This window comes from Macrobrachium nipponense, chromosome 30, assembly GCF_015104395.2.
Source record: "Macrobrachium nipponense isolate FS-2020 chromosome 30, ASM1510439v2, whole genome shotgun sequence".
In the NCBI taxonomy this organism is placed as follows: domain Eukaryota; kingdom Metazoa; phylum Arthropoda; class Malacostraca; order Decapoda; family Palaemonidae; genus Macrobrachium; species Macrobrachium nipponense.
In genome coordinates, this window is record NC_087218.1 from 72,636,881 (window position 1) to 72,655,335 (window position 18,455).

Genomic DNA, 18,455 nt, shown 5'->3' on the forward strand with positions numbered 1-18,455 from the left:
ATTGAAATTTTTAACGACGACTTTGCACTTTAATCATATGTAAAATAATACTTTGTATCTGGTTGTACGAATTTTCTGTAATTATTTGAGAAATACCTGTAAGCTAAATCAATGACAAATGCACCTAGGAATCATGGACTTTATTTTTTCTAAAAGATTTATGACCAGAGTCATTTTTAGGTCCAATACCTTCTTGAAACAATATCCTTAAAGAACATTTTAATTAAGGCACACAAATTTGTTATTAAATCTTTTATTGATAGACAAAGTACATTAGTTGCATTACAAAAGAGTTACCAGAGTAGTACTGTTACATATTTTCAGCAATAGCATTGTCATTACCGATAAATTATATTGTATTTCATGCATATAAGATAAAAGTATAAGCATATCAATAATTTCTCCCTTTGCTTGCATCAGTAGATTAAATAAAAATAATAAATTTCCATTATTATAACTATGAATAGTAATAATTATAATGAGTATATGGGTGTTAGAGCTATGTGAGAAACTAAATCTAAAATTATACATAAAAAAAATATTTGGAAAATTCTGACACATGCATATAAGGGAATAATAAAATGTAAACTCCATATATAGACAATGATGATAAAATCTCTCTAATGCCCAGCACAGGCGTAGTAGTATTATGTATAAGAAAGTGTTAGATTTTGGAGCGAGATCTGCTGCCAGCTGGTTGTTGCTGGTCAAAATATCAGATACTGTATGATGCTACTGCATTTTTGACTACTACTTTACTTTACAGAAAGTGGTCTGTCTCTAGTCAAGTAATTCCAGCCACCAATAAAACTCATCTGACAGTTTCAATGACATCAGAATTGAAAATAACTGCAGCTGACTAACTCGTCTCTTGAAATAATGTTTACATTAGATACATATAATGGAAGCACAAGCACATAATATGAGCTTAATTCATATGTGCCTGATAGAGGTAAAGCTATGTAAAACAGTTTAAACTGTTTAAAATATCAAAAACAAAATCAATAAAAATGCAAGATGAAATAAAAATTATATATTCTATATAATAAACAAGACCTATGATTCAAAATAAATCCATAACAAGAGACCACCACTGACTATAATGTTTTTTGACTATAGTCCAATTCAAGACATTCCTTCACATTATACTACTGGTACTCTGCAAATAAAACCTGATTAAAACAAAGTCAGTGGCATCTGTCAATGCTTACTGACTAAAATAACAAAATTCATAAACATACAAAAACAGGGTTTAAACACAATTTCTTCATGATTAAAATTTACAATGGAGTGAAATAATGAAAGGACCTGGGTGGGCTACCACTCAATTTTCAAACAATTTTCTCATAAAATTAATCCAACATATTTAACAAACCAGCTAAAAGATTATGCAGGTTTATATATGTACAGCATTTACTGTAAATATATAGAGATATATATATATATAAAAAATACAAACTTATTAGCTAATTGAACTTTGATTGAAATAACACCACAAAGCCCTCCTTTTACACACAATGGTAAAAATGAATAACTTGAAAAATGGGAGAAATAAAAGCAAACCAATTTTACATCACGTTAACGTGGAGCCCAAATTAGAAAGTACAAACTTACATTAATCAAAAGTTTAGCAGGATCACTAACCTGCTTTTGTCACAACCAGCAAACACACTTGTTAATGCGAATGACCGTTCATAGTTTCTTTACGAAAGAAAAGATAAAAAATACTGCCATGAAAGAAATACAGCCAGGTTAACAATTCCCATGAATTTCTGTCCATAGACAAGAAAATCTGAAAGAAACCATAACCTGGAGCTGCAGCTCATGAGCCTGAAAATGAATCTGGAATTTTGCATAGAAATGACGACTATTTTCAACACATTGCATCATAAACTCGTGTTTTCTCTCTTGCCCAAATTTCTGGCTCCTTATCAACAAATATGTTAAAACCTCCCAACCAGCAACTACCTTAGCATCAGAAACTCACTAATATGAGAAGTAAAGCTGAACTGAAATTTGTACACAAAATATAGTATTGCCAATCAACTTTGGTTAACCTAAACCCTGCATAGATATAATGCTTCTATTTGAAGTTTTTTATATAAAGAAAATAAAGTACTACATGCAAAGCAAATATAATATATATAATAATAATCTCCTTCATAGAAATAACGCTATAAACTCTTAGTGACTTCATGAAACACTGACCATGGAAAGATAATAATGGGCCAAAGGCAAGGTTACACCTCCACTGATGCTACTCCAAAACCGACATCAAACACATTTAATTACCTTCGGCTCTTGAAACTGGCACGTGCTTTCATTATGCAGTCAGAAAGCAAAAAGCATCACAATGTCATAACAATAATATCTATCTTTTGAAAAATTCCATAAGAGATTCTACTACAGTACTCACTAAGGTTCATTAATTTAGTTTGATTCGTGTCTTTGGACTAGATTCTGAAAAGATGACCTAAGCACTCTGGCTAAATGAATGTATCACAAGCTAAGAAGGTTATAAAAAGAAAATTTTGGCCGAAGCCTAACACAAGCAAAGACACCTCTGATCAAGAGTCAAGACAACAGGAGCCTGTATAGTCTTAAAATGTTATATATATATATATATATATGTACAGTAATCTAACAAGAGGCAGCAATGCTATTCAATTAAACTGCTGTTTTATGAAATTATTTTGTTACAGAAAGTGCTGCTTTACAGTAACAAAAACTGATGAGCCTTGAAGAAACAAGAGGGAGGGTAAGACTAGTGACTAAGAAAAAATGAGGAGCTAAAGTTACCAAAAGGTTGAGGGATGATATGCCACAACCTATGCATCTCAACCTTATTGGTATGTGCAGGCTACAAACCACTGTCTTGCTACCAACCAGAAATAACTTTGACAATCAGGGAAGAACTTGCCACAGCAGCTAAGAAACCTTCTAGCTACAAAACTGAGATTTGAACTTTTAAAAATAGTACACTACAAATTTATACATGATTGTACTCCCAATACTGCATATGCAAGCAAGGCTGTGAAGTATGAATAAGTAATTATTACTATTTTTCTTTATAAAACATTACTAAGAAAACAGAGACGCACACTGATATATACATCAAACCTCAGTTAATGTAGCAAGGAAAGTATTCTATACACTGCAGGGAAAGACAATATTGTGTTTACAATTTTTCCTGAATCATCCGTGGGGGCCTGAACAGAGCAAATGAGATTTTTCAGGATATAAACTCAGATTTGTGCCTACACACCACATTTTGGCACAAGATACAGATTATAATGAAGATGTCATCAGGACCTCTCCTATAACCTAAGGCTGATTTAAAAATGGGACCCAGGACGTAAGAGCAATCCACAATGCACAAAGTCGGGGTGGCTAAACCATATCTAACTAAGCAAAGACCCGTACCACAAATCTCTTACTGATAACAGACTGTAAATGTGCAAACCCATTTTCAAATGACACCATATCTGTTTATCAACTTGGTGCCACAATGAAAGTGAGACTCGCACATCAAAATAAAATCACAAATAGCTGGACCCGACAGAGTGGCACTGAACAATTCTCTGCCCTGATCCCGTATCTCTTACCTTTGTCCAGTCCCTCCATAATTCTCTAATGACTGCAATGTAATTTCACGTATTTCACATATCAGTGCACTTGACAAATGATATATCATTTGCATCTTATTCAAATTTTAATTCTTGATACCAAAAAAATATATTCTGCCTCTTGGTTAATAATTTTTTCCAAAATGACAGCACAGAGAGCTTGAACAATTCATTAGCGAGCTTATGACAGGACAGACTTTGTATGGCAACAGCTTGATGCACCGTATACATCTCCAGACTGTCTGATTCAGTCCCAGAACTATTATTATTATTACACAATGATACTCTTTTTAACATGATAAAACTCACAGCAGAGGTGCAAAATCTGCTGTTGAAGCAATGCACAAAAATACACTAAAACAGATCTTATCGCTCAAATTGTTTGTATCATCAAGTAATAAGTTAAATTGTCATGTATGGCAGAACAGACCCCACAGTCACTTTGTCCCCTAGAAAGAAACTACTCGCAATAAACACACAGCAGACACACTCAAATAATCTCTGAGAGCTTATTTGCCTTGACAAACACAGGCATGCAAAACCCCTCAAACAAGAAGGCCTCCAAAGAAGCCGCCACTATATGGGATTGATAATATATTTGAATACTATAAGTTCTACACACTATAATCTTACTAATTATATAAAGTAATAAAGAGGCATTGCATATGCTGTTTCATTTAGTTTCTAAAGTCTTACAGGTACTAGGGGTCTAAACTTTTTTGCACAGTAGAAGTCAAAAACCTTAAATTAAGAAAATATGTCCAAGTTAAGACAGAGGAAAGACACTTAGAAGGTGAAAACCAGCAATTTTTGCATCCAATATGTGTCACGGTCAGTTGCGTAGAGCCTTGGGGGACCCGTCTTAAGCATCAACAACTCTGCCAAAAAGGGCATCAACACTGCCAGGCACTTACCACCATGGGCAGCTCTCAAATATTGATAATTCACTTAATAGAAATCCTGGATATGTTAATTGTGATTGATATATATGAAATTAAATGTTTATGACCTAACTTCAGTCACTCTTCATATAAGAAAAATGTCCTGAAATTATAAGTATTTTAATGAACAGTAAGAACTTCAATGCACAATTTAAAATAACATTTCAATACACAAAATATATCAAGGATGAAAAATTACACAATATTTCAATATCCTCTTGGTTAATGGATAATGATGAGCACTTTAAAGTTTAATTATAGTCACATCAATCAATATATTCCAATAGAAAACCAATATGAAGCTCAATGAGCTTGTTACACTTTTAGAAAAACACACCTTCTACATTTCAAGTACAATATCATCTTACTGTTCATCAAAAGAATGAACATGAGCATGATAATTATCATGGATTAGAGGCGCCCCTGTACAATAGGTTCCTGACCAAATCCTGAAATAATCTAGTAAATGATATCTACTCCTTTTTTGTTGGATTTAAAGGCAATCAGACCAGGCAAAAAGCCTCCTGGAAGTGGCATGAACCAATGCAATGGACAAGGGTAACCCTTCCTTTTATATTTATAGTATATATACTGTATACATACACTTTTTGATATTTGTTGAAACACTGTACTTCAATGAATTTATGGGATCCTGAACTACAAAAAAAATGCATTAAACAAAACTGGAGACATCTAGGTACAACATATCCAATAAGCCAACAGATGTGTCCTTCGTGGCTTAAGAATCTTCAGTGGTATATAAAAAATATAGAACACTGAATGGCAAGATAAGTACAACAGCAAGTGATAAAATTTTGTACCTTCATACCCAGCAGTATCTGACAAAGACACTGCAAACTCTCCAAGATTGAATAATGCAAGATTTCAATGAATGTTTAGACGGAGTGTCGATGAGGATCAACTTTACCTGAGTTGTAGCGGGTAGCTGAGCCCTAAAGAGCCTCCCCTACAAGGATGCACCGACCTTGTCACAAACCCCATGTGTTGAAATTGGGAGCGCCTGACCAAAGTCATGTTGATATTCAACAAAAGTGCTCCATCAAAGTATTACTGTATTGGCACTACCAATTTACTACATACCATAGATCATTTGAAAATCATTTGAAATACTGCCCATATTTAAAGTGTGATTTGCAAGACCAACAGTGAGACTTTGGAGCTGGCGCAACCAACAAACACAGACAGTCAACTCTTACATCATTCACTCTAAAGCCATCAGATCAAATACCCCACACAAATACAAGCCATAACCTCAGAGAACTTGAAGTAGTAGTGCAGAGCACCTTACCTTCATATCACATCTAGGTAAAAAACAAAAAGAATAAAACAAAAATTAATACAAAACAAAAAAGTACAAAGCACTGCAACCTCAGTCTCAAGGTCTAGGCTTTGATAAACACTGGCAGGGGTCTATTAAAGCTGTTTCCAGGAGCTGAAAAAAAAAAAACAGAAAAAAAAGGCTGTCCTGCTCACTAACGCTGAAGAGTCTCACAACAAACTATTTACAGCCATACCCTTGCTTGTTCGACTTACTTTATCCCTAGATTTCTTGAGTAACAATATCTGTAGTCTCAAGTCTTGGCAAGAAACTGGCTTACCCTACCCTCTTTCTAGAATGAAAACACTAGAGTAAAAGACCAAATTTTGATTGCAGTCTAGGACAAGAATCACTTCACCTAAATAAATACTCTTTGGAAATTTTAAAATATACTACTCAATCACATGTTATTTTCTGGCAAACCTATTACACTAATATAATTTGAATGTCCACCAGTTGCAGATTCTTACATTTTCAAAATACCTATTTTGAATAATTCTGTATCTATCTGATCCTAATTTTTAAAAATGATAAAACAGCACAATAAAACATACTAGAATTTATTAAATTCTAACAGTAATAGATCTCATCTAGCCACTCCAATTATTATCAAAGCACAAATAAACGTGGCATATTTGTCTAAGTGTTATGTAATGAAACTGTCAAGGAAAACTCCGGAAGGCCAGACAATTTTCTTTGAATTTGATTCTGCTATGATGCTAACTCCATGATTTCTGGTGGTTTAATTTGATTCTTGTTAGTTATACTTACCACTAAGCAGACACTTTATATTTTACACAAATATGGTGCCAAGCCTTCTTGTTGTTAACAGTGTTTCTTGAAAATAAAGTCCTTTATCTGTGCAACAGATATACAACAGTACTCCCACAATCACCATTTATACAGTCACTCAACAAAGTTGAAATGTTTTCTTCTGATTGTGACTGATACAACATATGATCACTTCACCAATCCAGAAAATGTGAACCTGGTTAAAATTGTCAAGGAAATTTCAGAAATGCTCTATTAGTATTAAAATACCCTTCCAAGTTAACTTTCTAACTCCTTAAAAAGACACATTGAAGCTTTTGTTTACAATATAAACAACTTGAACATTTCATAAGGCTTCAAAACCTCTGAATCAAAAGATGAAGTAAAACTTTCAACTCTCTACATGAATATTCTAAATTATCATTAATATATATAAATGTACTCAAGTATTATATCTTACATTGCCTATGAAGACTGAGTAGTAAGTCAAACAAGCAATGACTGGGCTCTGCTACATTTGACCTCTGCTGCAGAATTTAGCCACCTGAAATGCTGACCAACACAACCTGTAACCCCCAAAACAAACACCCGTGCTGCTGCTGCTGGCTCATGTATATAGCATAATGTGGTGTGATTCGCTTCTTGGGGCCACATCAAGAAAAGTGCACTCTCTCTTAAAGCACCAATCTATCTATCTTTGGACTGGTATTTTGATATCTTGAATAACAGATTTCAAACGGAAATTTGTAGTTCTGCAAAGACTAAGAAAGCTTGGGGATTTAAGATCATATTGTGCACTAAGATAATCATTTAACACTTAGAGTTTTGTCTTGAGACTCTTGTGGAAGAGCTTTTGATTCTGTTTCATGGGAATTCTCTTTGTCTGGTAATTCCCGATCTACCTCTTCTTCTTCCTCCTCCTCCTCCTCTTCTTCCTCATCACCTTCACCATCATCATCTTCATCTTCATCTTCCTCCTCTTCTTCTTCGTCAAGTTCCTCATCCTCAACCCCCTCTTCAATTTTAATAACTCTGTTTGAAATTTTTTTACGCCATTCACCTGGTTCACCACATGGAGATTCTGGATTGGTAAAACTTGGAGAATAAGGCTCTTCTTTGGGCTCACACAGCTCAACAATAGGTTCAAAATTAGAACGATTCCCTCCATCCTCATCCTCATTTTCAGCCATACTTTCTCCTTCAGTTCCCCCTGACTGCATTAAATATTTAGACTCGCGTAGAATTTTTATTTTAAGGCTTTTAATTGGGTGCCGTTTCTTTTTATGGGTTTTCAAACATCGCTTCAGCCGGAACATTGCTGGGCATTCATCGCATCGTATCTTACGTCTACCTTGTCCTGGGCCTTTTCCATGCATCCTTTGGATATGGGTTTTCAAATTAGATCTTTGAGCAAACCCCGCACCACAGTGGTCACACTCAAATGGACGCTCGCCAGAGTGCAGTTTCATATGTATTCTAAGATTACTCATCATGGTAAACTTTGCACCACACTCTAAACAGCTGTAGGGCTTAATTGCCGCTGGGTTTTTCTTGCGTCCTCTCCTTGGGGGTGCTCCGGGTTCTCCACAGTGCACTCTATTTTTATGAGCCTTTAAATTTGACTTCTGGGTAAACGCCTTTTCACACTGGTCACACTTATGAGGTCTTTCTCCTGTGTGAGTGACTGCGTGAGTCTTTAGATTGGCAATTTGTCTAAATGCTGCCTCACACTGATCACACTTGTAAGGCCTCTCATCTGAATGAATTTTCTGATGAGTCTTTAGAGTGGACAGCTGAGTGAAACATGACTTACACTCTTGGCACTGGTACGGTCGCTCTCCAGTATGAATACGCTTATGTGCTCGTAAATTCCCTTGCTGAGTAAACTTAGAGCCACAAGTATCACAAGTAAAAGGTTTTTCCCCTGTGTGGCGCCACATGTGATTCTTGAGTTGGGTGCTATTCTTGAAAATCTTATCACAATCGTTACAAGCGTGAACGACTGGTACACGAGGAGGTTTAGGTTCTTTGGGCTTTTTTGGTCTGGGTGGCTTTGGGGTAGAAGGCATTGCTGATTCACCCACTACTAAGGAGCCAGGGTACTCTGGATCAAAAGGTTTCACATCCTGATATGGTTTAACTTCAACTTCATCAATACTAAGATCCCTGTGATCACGATCTTGACCATTACCAATGTACTGATTAAATTGTGAATAAGAGCTAGAGTAAAACTGATGCTGGGAAGGAGCAGGTGTGGCTGAAGGATCAGACATTGGTGTGGTAGGCACAGAAGCTGAAGAGCCAAGGTTACTGTGAATTAATTCTCCACGGTACATGGAATCTGAATAACGAGGAGACTCAACTCGCATGGGCTCTCGGATGGGGTGTGGAGATTCTGTCATCATCCGGTGAGACTGGGAGTCATAATGAGAGCGCATTGGAGGCATTGGAGACTCTGGTGGGGGTGGAAGGCTCATTCTCATACTACTGGATGTGTTTGTGTTGTCATGATTAATACGAAGATTTTCAGGCATCAACTGATGAGAAGGTTCTGTTACACAAAGATTCTCTGGAACCATGTTTGAGGCTTCTGAGGTTACCCTGAGATTCTCAGGCAGCATAGGATGCCCTTGGGAAGTTTCTGAGCCTAAACGTACATGGTCAGGTGTTTCTACTCCAAGGCGGTGATGGTGTTGAGGAGGATCTGATCCTAAACGATGATGCTGGGGTGTTTCTGCATATAAACGGGGATGCTGAGGGACAGCATCTGCATTCATTCGCACATGCTGAGGTGTTTCAGCTCCTAATCTCATGTGTTGTACTGTTTCAACCCCTATTCTCATATGCTGTGGTGTTTCTGCACCTATTCTTAAGTGCTGAGCCGTTTCTATTCCTATTCTCATATGTTGAGGTGTTTCTGCTCCTAATCTCATATGCTGAGAACTTTCAGTCCCTAATCGCATATGCTGAGGAGTTTCCCCTCCAATTCGCATGTGTTGTGGTGTGTCTGCTCCTATTCGCAAATGCTGGGGAGTTTCTGCCCCAACTCGCAAATGCTGGGGAGTTTCTGCCCCAACTCGCAAATGCTGGGGAGTTTCTGCCCCAACTCGCAAATGCTGGGGAGTTTCTGCCCCAACTCGCAAATGCTGGGGAGTTTCTGCCCCAACTCGCAAATGCTGGGGAGTTTCTGCTCGCAAATGTTGAGAGGACTCTAATCCTGAACGAATATGTTGAGGTATTTCTAACCCAACTCGCATGTGATGCGAACTGTCTCCATCTAAACGAAGATGGGGTGTTTCTGCTCCCACTCTTAGATGTTGTGGAGTTTCTGCCCCAACTCTGAGGTGTTGTGGCGTTTCTGCTCCTACTCGCAAATGTTGTGGTGTTTCTGCTCCTAAACGGAGATGCTGAGATGTTTCTGCCACTAATCGATGATGCTGAGACGTTTCTCCTCCTACTAAACGAAGGTGCTGAGGAGTTTCAGATCCTACACGAAGATGTTGAGGAGTTTCCGCTCCTCCTTGAAGATGCTGTGAGGTTTCCACACCCAAACGAATATGCTGTGAAGCATCCAATCCTCCATGAAGATGCTGAGGAGTTTCTGCACCTGTTCTCATATGCTGAGGAGTTTCTGCGCCAACACGAATATGCTGTTGACTTTCTAAACTCATTCGTAAATGCTGTGGTGTTTCAGCTCCAGCTCGAAGGTGCTGTGGGGTCTCTGCACCTACTCTAAGATGTAATGGAGTTTCTGCCCCAGGTCTAATATGCTGCATATTGTCCAGCCCACTTCGGATATGTTGTGGTGTTTCAGCACCTGCCCTAAGTTGCTGAGGTGTTTCTGCTCCTATTCTTAAGTGCTGTGGGGTTTCTGCTCCTAGTCGTAAGTGCTGTGGGGTTTCTGCTCCTAGTCGTAGGTGCTGTGGTGTTTCTGCTCCTATTCGTAAGTGCTGTGGTGTTTCTGCTCCTATTCGTAAGTGCTGTGGGGTTTCTGCTCCTACTCTTATGTGCTGTGGTGTTTCTGCTCGTGTGTGTTGAGAAGTTTCTGCATCGGCCCTGAGATGATGTGATGTATCAGTGTTAATACGCAAATTTTCAGCTATCATACGCTGACTGCTCAAGTCTGTCCCATATCTTTGTGGATCAATTGGTGAATATCGCATGCTTTCAGAGATCATTCTTTGTTCTGTAGGTGACCTGTCACTCTCAGGAACAGTTCTTTGCGTAGGACTAAAATATTCTCTGAGACTCTCCTGCACCATGCGCTGTGCATCTGCATGTGAACGAACTGATTCCTGCAAACTTCGCTGAGATGGCTCAGAGGGGGGCCTCAGAGAATCTGTCATTATGCTATGATATGGGGACTGGGGACTTCGCACAGATTCAGACACAGGTGGACGTAAAGCCTCAGTGACTAGTCTCTGAGGATCTGCTTGAAGGCGCTGTAAATCTGACACTAATCGCTGTGCATTAGAAGCAATTTCTTGAAGGTTACTATCTTGAGTTCTCTGTAAATCCACCGGACTTCTGTAAGGATCACTTGATCTTTGATAAGAGTCTAAACTTTGTTCCTCTGTACGCTGTAATTCTGAGCGAATCCGCTGTAAATCTGTCGGCAAACGCGGTGCTTCACTTGTATGTCTGTAAGGATCTGCTGACATCCTTTGGGAATCTATTCCATACCTGTTTTGATCTAAAGACTCAGCAGCTAACCTATAAGATTCTGGAAGATATCGGTGTGCTTCAGGTGGTGCTCCACTCATAAACTTTGACCCTGAAAACATATTATGCCCCAAGGCCATCAGTTGGGCACTCTGAGACATAAGGCTTGTGTTAGGGCTTGATATTGTAGGGTATGAGGAGGCTGGAATCTGTTGGCCTGGGACGGAAGACGGGTGAGGGAACATCGCTCTTCCTTCTAAAGCACTCGCTGGTGTACTACTGCGACTTCCACCCTGCATCTGGAAAATTTTGGGGTTTGAGTTAATACTGAGTGTTGTCATATCAAAATTAGCATATAAATGATGTCAATCCATGTACCTGACTCAAATTTTGATAGGGTGTATGACCATAAAAATTACAACTGGATGGAAATACTTGGGAACATGTGGATAATTCAAAACATTTACACTGTTTCTTGGCCAGTTCAACAGAAAACAATAAATCAAAGATCATTCATAAAGCAACCGATTTAATGCGATTAAAAATAGCATACTATTTGCTTCCAAATATTCCTTCAATCCAAAAGATAAGTTTCACATTTCGTGATTCTTGGAAAAATTATTGAAAGTCCTACAAGTGATTAATGTTAGTACAGAGTTTAAATTAATTAAAAACAGTTTAACCAGGCCAATGAACTAACATTCTCAATTCACACAAGACCCCGATGGATTTGTCTTCATACATATGCTCTATTAGATTCCATTTCATAAATTGAAACTACTTGATACTTGGATTGCACACCCACTAAAAATATGCTTAACTGTTACAGTGTTGACCTACATACAAGGATGGAGTCAAGTAAGCTGTTCATGCAATAACTGACTCTGATGAGTGTGACCAATTTGAGGAGGGAATGGTTTAATCTATCTTTACTCGTTATTGTCCAATTCTTTATTCCACAAAGCCTTCAATTAACTGAAAATGCTGGGTTTCAGAATAATGAATCACTTACAAAATGACGTTTTTAGAATAAAATAACTTTTTGTATATACAGTAGAGACCCGGTTCACGACCGTATTAGAACTCGACATAATCGGATTTCGCCACTAAATTTCCAATAAACTTTGTATCTGTTTTCAACCAAAAAACCAGTTTCCGATCCCCGACCATATGATGTTTGTAAACAAAACTATTTCCGCCAGCCGCCGCTAGTTGGCGTCATCCAGTGCTACCAAATGTAGCATAATTTCATGTTTTTTTAGCATAATTTGACCCAAGAATTGGAGCTTAGCATAATTTCCTTCACACTTAGGGTTCTAGTACAATTTTAGAATGTATTTTCACTAAAATTTTAAATAAAATGCAGAAAATTCCTCAATTTCATACACAGCTATAGTGAACGTATCTTCATAGTGAAATTGCCTCAAAAGCAGCACTAACAAATGAGTTAATTGCTAAGTTTGAACCCAACTAAGGAATGTTAAATTTTGTGAATATAAATAAATACCCACAGTGGCATGACAAACGATCAGTAAAGTGTTAATAATGTTTTTTCTTCATGAGTAAAGAATTACTTTTTTTCCTTTTTTAAGTTTTATTTTTTTCAGTAATTATCAAAAAGGGATTTTGACGTAGGAAAAATCTATTTCTGGGCGAGGAAGCCGTGTCGCCCAGTGAAATGTGTCTTCTTTAGCACTATTTCTAGTAAAATATTGCTATAATACCAGAGAACTGCTAAATTGGACATGTCAGAAGCCTCTGACTCGCTCACCTATATAAAAGGTGTCGGTATAAAACTGGGGCGAGTGTTAAAGTCTGAAGTGATTTTCACACAATTTTCAAGTATTTATTCATTGTGTATGTGATCTGTTAACGAAAAATGGTGTTTCAGTGGCATGATAATGATCAAGTAATAAATACTCATGTTTTTCTTCTTGAGTAGAGACTGGTTTGTTTGTTTGTTTACCTTTTTTTTAGTTTTAATTTTTCAGTAAATATCAAAATGTTATATTTGAAGTAATTTTCACACATTTTCAAGTATTTATTAATTGTGTATGTGACCTGTTAAAGAAAAATGGTTCTCAGTGGCATGATAATGATGCAGTAATAAGTAAAATTTGTTGTTTTTCTTCACATTTATATGTGTGATCTTCACACATTTGTCAAATAGTATAATAGTGATTGCATATCAAATAGTGTACTAGTGATTGCGTATGTGATCTATTAAAGAAAAATGGTGTTTTATTTCGAGTTTCCTAACATGTAAAGATCATCAAATTATTAGTTATAATATTGTCTGTTCGTCACTTTGTATCATTTCACCTAATATATAAATGTTTTAAATTTCCATTACATCGTTGTTTTAGCTCAAATGTATTAGAGAAATGAGATAATGATAGATTAATAGCATAATTCTGGCACAAAATTGCACCATATTTGGCATAAATTCTTGCTTGGACCGACTAACATAACTTAGCAAAACGGTTGGTAACACTGGTGACGCCACTCAGCATTGTTTAAAGTCCGCAACTATTGTTTACAAACATTCAAACATGTGTCGTGTCTTGTACACCTTGCGCGCATTTCATTTGCTTTTTCGGTGGTATCAACTCTATACGCAGTTACCTTTTGATTCATCATGGGTCCCAACATTACTACTGGCTATCTATGTTCAAACCTTTTGCTATTGTTAATCTCTGAAATAATGGAAAAGTGTTTACATGGCATCTCGCGTTTTCCTTCTTCAAAATGTTTCTATCATTTCCAACTCCAAAATAAACCTTAAGTTTCGTCTATCATCTCCTCTGCATGAAAGTGATGAGCGAAAAAAAGATTTAATCAAGCACCCTTGCTCGATTTTTTTTTCCAAGCGTAGACATATTCTAAAACCATGCTCACACTTGAGGCGCGCGCTTCAGTAGCAAATGCAATATGTATTTAAGTGTTAGGTTTGGATTGAAGGCAATGTTACGTACGTAGGTTACATGTGCGGTTCGGTAGCGAATGCAATCTTTAAGCTTTGTTAAGCTTGCCGGTAAAGAAGAGGTTAGCCATAGCTTAAATCAGAGAAGCCACTATGCCATATTAAGTGCGTAGTAATTAAGAAATTAAGAAGAATCTTTTATGTCGTACTGTAATACATCAATGTTTACGTGTAAGATTTGGTAGTGAAACCAGTTACATACGTAACATGTTTGGTTCGGTAGCAACGCAATCTAAGCTTTTTAAGCGTGCCGGTAAAGAAGAGGTTAGCCTTAGCTTAACTCAGAAGCCGCTACGGTATACATTAATTATAGAAACTAATTAAGATTCTTTTATGTCTACTGTAAAAATACGTCGTTGTTTACATGTGAGATTTGGTAGAGAAACCACTGTCACATACGTAACGTGTGCCGTTCGGTAGCGAACGCAATCTTAAGCTTTGTTAAGCTTGCTGGTGAAGAGGAGGTTAGCCTTAGCTTAAATCAAAGAAGCCGATATGGTATAGAATAATTATAGAAATTAAGACGATTCTTTTATGTCTACTGTAAAAAGACGTCAATGTTTACGTATGAGATCTGGTAACGAACGCAATCTGTATGCTTGGTTTTTAAGTGTCCTCGTAAAAAAGAGGTTAGCTTGATATTAAACTCAAGAGATGCTGGTACGTAATGGTACAATAATTATAGAAATTAAGAAGATTCTTTTACTTATACGTACGTATATATGTACCATGCAGTACCATAATAATTGTCAAAGTCCAATAAGCTTGAAACCAGCCCTGATATTGGACAATTTGCCGTAAAAGACGCACCTTTTTTATACGGACATTTATGATACAAAATCGTTAGTATCATAACATTACATTTACTGAAAGATAATTTTCATGCGATTTTGTATTGCAGTAGACGCCGTAAAAGTGTTACCATAAATTAATATCGAATGTAAACGTTTCTAGGCTTAAAGCGACGATATGGTTTGTTTACTACCATAGTCCCGATATAAACCACCTGGGCTGCGCTATGGTTTGTTTACATCCTTAAATGCCGACTTACTGTAGGCAAATTTTTGCAAGTTTTTGATAAATATAAATTGGGTTTAATTTTAAGAGTTTATTAATTTACTGTAATAATCAGACTAGCTTTTCAACGTTTTCATTATGTTAGCAACACGTTTTATGCCTACCCACTACACTACGTTCTACTTACTATTTACCTAGGTAGCCTATGGCGCTTGGTCAACAATCGGTTGGACGCAGGCTAGTTTTCTTTTATACTGTATATTATACATTTAAAATTATAAATATACGTTTAACAGGATATTTATTTAACTTTTAACTTATTTAGTTGTAATTTACATGTAATGTATTGTATAAAAAGGCAAGGTTAGGGTAATAACTGATGGTCAAGAACGGATTAATCCATTTTCAGTTATTTCTTATGGGAAAACTTGATTCAGTTCTCGAAATAATCAAATTTCGACGCTCCTTCTGGAACGAATTAGCGTCGAGAACCGAGGCTCTACTGTACTTACCAAGGAATTACATAGCCATAGTTTCTAACTAGCATAGCAGCTAAATTGGAAAATTTGCAGCAATTCTTTTGTTTTTGGTGTAGGTAACTAGCCCCTCCCACTTTTGGGAAAGAGGAACAACTAGGCAAAGACTTTCAATTTGTTTGTGCCTCATGTCCATGTGAGGGGAGGAGGATGGGCTCCCATTATATAACTATTTGGTAAGTATAAAGGTACATAGTGATCTTATTAAAAAATTCATTTTTGTCTATGTAACTTACCAAATAATTACATAGCTAATTCCCACTTTGAGCAAGGACATATTCTACTCTTAAAACAGTATGTAATGACTTTGAGCTTAGTTGCAGGAAGTTACTGCCTCTGGTTGGCACTCATCTTACATTGTAGAGGCATGGTGGTATAGCCAGGGGTCGCCTACAAGAGTGGGAGCTTTAAGCAAAGGAGTTCTCCAATCGCTAGTAAAGCATACAAATTACCCCTACCCTGGGCGCACTGCCATACGATAGACCACCAGACAATACTACTACTAGTATACTTATAAAAAACACTAACACCCACCCATGAAAAAATTACTGAAGGGTACCCAGGTATGCACTACCCCCAGACTCCCTTAGAACTCAACAACCTTTAATAAGGTGAAGAGATAGTAAGGTAGGTATACTTCCTACGCATCCGCTCCTAACACCATGCCGGCCAGCCACTGCCAAAGGGCCTAAGGTACTGCAGTCACTAAACATCTTTTCCACTTCTTTGACATAAAATGATGCAAATACCGACTTGCATCTCCAGTTCATCGCTTGTAGAATGGAAGAGAGCGAGAGATTATGACTGAAGACTAATACGTAGCCACCACTCTTATGTCATAAGCCCTGAATTTGAAAACTGGTAAAAGCTCTTCCCCTATTTGCGAGTGAGCTTCTCTAATCAGGTCCCTTAGGAAGAATGAGAGAGCATTCTTCATTAAGGGTCTAGCTGGATCTTTCACTGTTCTGTATATGTAAAACTTTAAAGCCCTTACTGGGCAAAGCACCCTCTCTTCGTCCTCTGCTCCTGAGACTTTGCTTAGATCTTTAATCTTAAAAGAATAAGACCAGGATTTAGACAGGGTTTTGTTCATGGCAGGAAAACCTAGGGTAAAGGAGCAGATTGCATTACCTTGCACAAAACCTACCCTTTGATCAATTGCTTGAATCTCACTGATCCTTTTGGCAGTCGCTAAAGCTACCAAAAATGACAAATTTTTTAAAACTATTTATATTTTTCATAGCTATCAAACCAGAGGTCTTAACAATAGAATATTTTCAAGCGCCTAGCTGGAACCAGTTAAACAATCAGAGATTGTAAAGCAAGGAATCTGTGAAATCTGGCAACACATGCGCATATTGGGTGAAAGCTGGTAAACAGACCGCGCAACCCACACCTTCACATTAGTCTTTTTCTTAACCACCTTGGGGAGTGATGCGGTTGTCCCAAGCCCTTGTTTTGCTTTCATTTGTTGTCTGTGTGTGTGTGTGTGTGTGTATATGTGTCTGTATGGCTTCCTCTGCGTCTTCACGGCCTCGTCAGAGTATGTGCCCGGGTGTTCAAGGTTTCCTGTGTTCTCGTTTCCTTGCTTTGTCTGCTACGGACCCCCATTCGACTTCCAGTAGGTGCCGTGCTAATTTCTGCACTGTGACAAATCCCTGCCCGGAATGTCATGTGTGGCCTAGATCGCAGTGGAAGTTATTTTATAATAAAAAGGACCATCACAGTTTCGACTCTTCCTTCTTGGGATGGGTTTTCTTCTCCTCACCTAGATGCTTTGTCTTCTCCTTCAGTCACACCCCATGATGCTAGTGTTTGATTTTGTTTGTAAAATTCTTCAGGGTCGTTGAATTCAATGATTCAAAAGTCAGACCTGTAAGCCATTTAAGGGGGCCAGCCGGAACCCTTATATATGGGGGGTATAAGGCAAAAAATGCAGTCATGAAAAAATTCATGGAGCTTCATTTGGCAATGGAGAGTACGTATACAAAATATTTTGTCAAAATTCCTCTTACTTTCGTAGTTACAGGGTAATTAGTAAACGTAACTCAATAAGCCAAAAACATTGATCTGTACAATAAAATGCAATATTTCTTCTTTTAACGTAAATTTTGATCATTATTGTCAAAGAAATTGTGAGCAATGGCATTTGTAGAGATTCCACGAGGCAGCAGGAGGGAACTTATGGTAGTCAGTTTACCACCTTTCATTGTGAGGAGAAACCTCTTGTAGTGTACACGTTCGAGTTTCACCTCTGACATTTGCTTGCTTTTACGTATGTTTATTTTTGTTTCGGCAAGGATTTCATCATGCCAATGAGGAAAAGACTAGCAAAACATCTCGCTAACATACAGACAAAGAAAATTCGCTCTAATATGATTGCAGAATATCAATAAATACACGATAACAGCATAGTTAGCGAAGAGACGATATTTTTTTGTTTGTATGGTGTTTTTACGTTGTATGGAACCAGTGGTTATTCAGCAACGGGACCAACGGCTTTACGTGACTTCCGAACCATGTTGAGAGTGAACTTCTTTCACCAGAAATACACATCTCTCACTCCTCAATGGAATGGCC

At 37.5% G+C, this 18,455-nt stretch overlaps 1 protein-coding gene across 1 annotated transcript in view; it reads right to left on the bottom strand.

Annotated features, from left to right (window-relative positions):
* Window positions 1-237: 237 nt before the first annotated feature.
* Window positions 238-18,455, bottom strand: part of LOC135202597 (uncharacterized) — a 146,900-nt gene continuing 128,682 nt past the window's right edge. The window contains exon 3 of the mRNA XM_064232107.1: window positions 238-11,638. Coding sequence (XP_064088177.1) covers window positions 7,484-11,638 — 4,155 coding nt within the window. The 3' untranslated portion in view covers window positions 238-7,483. The remainder of the gene's footprint in view (window positions 11,639-18,455) is intronic.